We start from the raw sequence: 4,854 nt of genomic DNA on the forward strand, positions 1-4,854 counted from the left end.
GCAATTGGACTGAATTATATATATTAATAAAAATTATGCAATTGGGCTGGATTATAAAAACAAACCATGCAATTGGATTGGATTATAAAAGGCCCGGAACCGTAGAATTGAACCGAACCGAACTGGTTTTTTATGGTCCGGTTCTGATTCGGTTCTAGGGTGCAAATGGTCCAGTTCCGATTCTGGTTTTCTCGGAACTGCTGGGAACGATCTAAAGATGATGGTGATAATAATAATAAATAATAATAATAATATTAATAAACAGTACATTTCATAGAGAGCATAGGATTCTTCAATTAGTACAAACACTCAAAACCAACTCAACATTTCACCGCTAGCAAAGATTTCATGCATTGGTACAAACTCAAAACTAACTCCACATTTCACAAACAACATAGAATTCTTGCATTGGAAACACTACATTCATAAAGAACATAGGATTCTTGCATTGATACAGACTCAAAACCAACTCTACATTTCACAAACAACATATATAAGATTCTTGCATTGGTAGATAAACCCAAAATCACTAACTTATACATTGCATTGCTAAAGAGAAAGAAATCACCAATAATCCCCACCCAACAAAGAAAAACAATCCCCTTCACATTACAATTATTACCACAAAAATCACATCGAATACACTTATTGTAACAATAATAATAAAACAAGAAATAGAAAGAAAACACCTCAAGTGTTCACATATCTGCAATTCTTTCTCACTTCGCCGTTGGTGAAGCTCTCGAGATTAGTGATATTGCCCATCTTCACCATTGAATCGGAGAATTGTTGGAAGAAAGCTAGCGAGTCTTTGGCGTACTTTTGGACGAGTTCCTTTGTCTCGAATCCCATGAAGCTAGTGTGCATTTCCTGGTCTGAGTTCAATAGCCCTTCTCCTTGCAGGAGGAGATGGTAGAAGGAGTTGTCAAAAAGGTTTGGTGTGTGGTAGTCCATTGGACTGATGTTGTCTTTGCCTTGGCCGTTCGCAGGGCAGATGGATTTCAGCTTGTTGAGGTATGCCTCGCTGAGGGGATCAACGCCCGCCGTCGACTGAAAATCTCCGTAGATCCTCGCCCGGAAGTTCTCACAGCGGGCCATGCCAACCGTATGTGCACCTGTCACAGCATTTGGTTTATCTCATCCTAACCATAGTTCAAAACCCAGAAACTCGGCCCGACTCAGTACTAGCTGGGTCGAGTTGACTCATTGAGTCGACCGAGTCTAACTGCGTTGGGTCAATATTTGATAATAAATAGAACTTTGCTAAGCACGCATGCTAGAGCTGAAAGTCGGGTGGGTTCAACCCGACCAACCCATAACTAACCCGACATTGGGTTGGGCTTGGCCAGGATGTATCGGGATTGGTTTCGTGCTTGACAAACACCAACCCGATAAAACTTGGGTCAGGCTTGGGTTGAGGTCTCCAGTTGCCCAACCTGACCCGACCCAACCCAACTCGAACCTGATCGATATATAACTTACTTATAAATTATAATTGAATGTAGATTATCCATGTTGAAGGGATAAGAAATTCCAGTGCGGGTTTCATTGGTCAACGTCATTTATGATAACTCAAGCTAACAAGATATGCTGGATTTCTCTCTCCCAAATAGATTGCGTGCTACACAACATAACTTTTAAAGGAATAGTTATCCTATATTTTAGCTAGTTTGTTTAAAAAATAAAGTTCTTTACAATAAATAAATACATATATAATTAATAAAATCATATGTACAGGAAAAAAAGAAAAAAAGAAGAGAGAATTGTATTGAAAATATAATGACTTGTGTGATAACGAAATTATTAGCATGTATCCACCCGACCAACCCGACGGAGCCCGCTTGGGTTGGGCTTAGGTCGAGAATTCCCAACCTAAGGTTAGGTTTGGTTAGGTTAGGGTTGAGGCATAGGAACCTTGGGTTGGGCTACGGTTGAGCGTGCACCAACCCAACCCAACCCAACCCAACCAGCTTTCAGCCCTAGTGCACGTGTGTGCAATAAAGCTCATGTACAAGTTGTGGCACACCTAACTAGTGGAACAACCAGATTCTTGGGCTAGAGCATCATTATAGTGGTTCCTTTCTAATGGATGGATTGGATCTTGCACCTACCATGCCATGCTAGCACAAGTGTGGTGCATACATGAGCTTTACTGTACGAGTGCAATAAAGCTGAGAGTCGCGTTGAGTCCATTGGGTTTATGAGTCAACTCAACGAGTCTCCCTAAAACTCGGCTGAGTCAAGCACGAAATTGAGTTCTTCAGTGACTCGTCCGGGAACCTCACCGAGTTGAGTTGACTCAGCTGAGTTATAGAACTATGATGATATGATCCTTACCAGTGATTTTTTATGTTGGTTTTGTGCAATTAGATATGCTTCTAAGAGCCAACCAATGTGGCCAGCGTGCCATCTGGACCGTTCATCAGGTGGACCACACCATGGACATTCCCTGGCCTGAAAACCAAGCTGGTACAGATATCAAGTGGATCACGTATTTTTGTAAAAATATCCACGTGTGGCCTGCTTGATAAGTCAACAAGCTAGCCATGGTGGTAGGTCCCATCTGATGAATGACCCAGATCTTGCGTATGCGGTCCGGACTTACCCACAAGAGCCACCATATCTGTGACTGAAAGCCCCTGATAGAGGAACGAGGCTATGAGAGAAGGAAGGTCCTGATCAGCTGTTGGGAGGTTTGAATTTGCTAGATCCAAGTTTGCAGTTTTGGAATCCTTTCTACCCAGTGGGACATCCCAGTAGGGCCCACCAACCTGCACCGTTCAATAAATCCAACGTTTAAAACTAGAAATTTTAGCAGATATAGTACAAAGATCAAGTGGGCCATGAATTCTCAACCCATCTAGCTTTTTTCTATGTAAGTTTAACGATGGCGATCGACCGGAGATGAACCGGGCCTGATCTGGCCCAGCCATCTTCATTTGTGCATGTCTTATATTCTACAAGTATTCCATTCTAATCCTTGATTAAGCAACCCATGCATCTAGAATGTAGACCGTTGATTTTGTTCCTCTAGATGTGTATTTCTTTGTGAATGTGTGGCCCACCTGATCAAAGGATAGATTAGGAACATTCAAGTGGAAAATCAAGTGTTCTTTTACCAGAATTGTTGCATCTCTTGCTGCTAATGTGAGTAAATCTGCACAAGAAACGATGCCCGGGCACTCCGACTCGAGCTTGTTCTTGATTCTGTCGATGAGTTCGAATCCTCTCAGAGAATTCACGTTGGAGGTGGCTTGCTTTTCTCCTTGGAGTGTGATCGTGTCGTCTAGCAATATCGACCCATCGCAGCCCTACATTCATTAAAATGTAGTGACTAGCATCAGATCATTACTACACTATAACTTGTTCTGAAACTCAGTGACTCGATTCCAAACTCGACCGAGTCAACTCAGTGAGATTTTGAGCTGAGTCACTACTCATCTCAACCGATAGACGTTGTGTGCTTGTACCAGGGGTGCACACGGAACCAGTGGAACCAGTTAATCGGATCAGAACTGACCAGACTACACGGTTTGGTCGTATTCTAAAGCACACCGTTCCAATTCCGGTTCTGAAAATCAAAGAACCGGTTAGTTCAATTCAGTTCTCGGTTTAGGGTTACGTAGAAATGAACCAAACTGTGAACAGGACCATTAAATTTTAATTTTTTTAAAACATAAAAAACAAAAACAAAAATCCTAATCTTTCTTTATTCACCCCTCTTTCGCAGCCTTTCTCTGTCTCTCAAAAACCATGCAATTGGACTGAATTATATATATTAATAAAAATTATGCAATTGGGCTGGATTATAAAAACAAACCATGCAATTGGATTGGATTATAAGAGGCCCGGAACCGTAGAACCGAACCGAACCGAACTGGTTTTTTTTGGTCCGGTTCTGATTCGGTTCTAGGGTGCAAATGGTCCGGTTCCAATTCTGGTTTTCTTGGAACTGCTGGGAACGATTCGGTTCCGATTTCATCCCAGAGCCGGACCGATCTGAACCATGGGCACCCTTCCGAAGGATTCAGATCCAATTTCACCCCTGAACCGGACCAAACCGAACCGTGTGCACCCCTAGCTTGTACAGTCTAGTCGAACTATCCGGACCTTCTGATAAATGGGGTGAGCTCTAGTGGTAATGGTCAAGATTGTTTCCAGAAAAAGGATCAATCGTCAATCATCACCATCCATTCCACAGAAGAATCACTTTGGTCATATGTTCATAAAAGTATCACCCTAGCTAGGACAGCACTTGGATGGATAGGATCATCCAATCAATGTGATATCACAGGAAGTGGGCCAGTGGACCATGAAGTGATAATTTCTCTTAATTATGATTACACATAACTTAATAAATTCAAATAAAACGAGATTTCTGTATTGTTAGGAAATCAGATGGTGGACTGACCTGAACGAAGCAATCGTGGAAATGCAACCGTATGATGGAAGCTGCGTTACGTGGGTCGGAGAGCACGGCACACTCCATCTCGGACCGTACAATCTCCAAAGCAGTGGGACATGATTTTGAGTAGTAATCCAAGGTTAGATAATATGGGTCTTCTGCCTTTGTATTTGTGCTAATGATGCTGATGATGGAGATGATCAAGGCCATTGCCATTGCCATTTTCAGAGAGAGAGAGAGAGAGAGAGAGAGAGAGAGAGAGAGTTGGAGGGAATGAATGGGACGTTGGAGTTATATAGAGGGTGAGGAAGATCTCTTATTACAAATATTTGATTTATGAATAAAGATCCTGTGCTTTTTAGAGCACGACAAGTTATAGTGCTCCTAGTTGCATCTGAACACTTGGACAGTCCAACTGATTGATCCGGACCGTCTATTAGGTGTAGCAC

The 4,854-nt window shown here is 42.2% G+C and overlaps 1 protein-coding gene across 1 annotated transcript; it reads right to left on the reverse strand.

Moving 5' to 3' along the window:
- Positions 1-675: 675 nt before the first annotated feature.
- LOC131257996 (peroxidase 11-like) lies at positions 676-4,660 on the reverse strand. Its single transcript, XM_058259017.1, has 4 exons — positions 4,412-4,660; positions 3,120-3,311; positions 2,606-2,771; positions 676-1,115 (listed from the first exon to the last, which is right to left on the reverse strand). Exons 1-4 carry the CDS (start codon positions 4,625-4,627, stop codon positions 691-693), a joined length of 999 nt encoding a protein of 332 aa, XP_058115000.1. The 5' UTR covers positions 4,628-4,660; the 3' UTR covers positions 676-690.
- Positions 4,661-4,854: the final 194 nt, after the last annotated feature.

This window comes from Magnolia sinica, chromosome 10 (assembly GCF_029962835.1).
Source record: "Magnolia sinica isolate HGM2019 chromosome 10, MsV1, whole genome shotgun sequence".
Lineage (NCBI taxonomy): Eukaryota > Viridiplantae > Streptophyta > Magnoliopsida > Magnoliales > Magnoliaceae > Magnolia > Magnolia sinica.

What these genes read in the sequence shown, in the direction of transcription:
- LOC131257996 (XM_058259017.1), bottom strand. Translation starts at nt 4,627, where the DNA reads ATGGCAATGGCAATGGCCTTGATCATCTCCATCATCAGCATCATTAGC. An exon ending in TCCACGATTGCTTCGTTCAG is followed by an intron (nt 3,312 to 4,411) that starts GTCAGTCCACCA and finishes TAATGAATGTAG; the next exon opens with GGCTGCGATGGGTCGATATT. An exon ending in CAAGAGATGCAACAATTCTG is followed by an intron (nt 2,772 to 3,119) that starts GTAAAAGAACAC and finishes TGAACGGTGCAG; the next exon opens with GTTGGTGGGCCCTACTGGGA.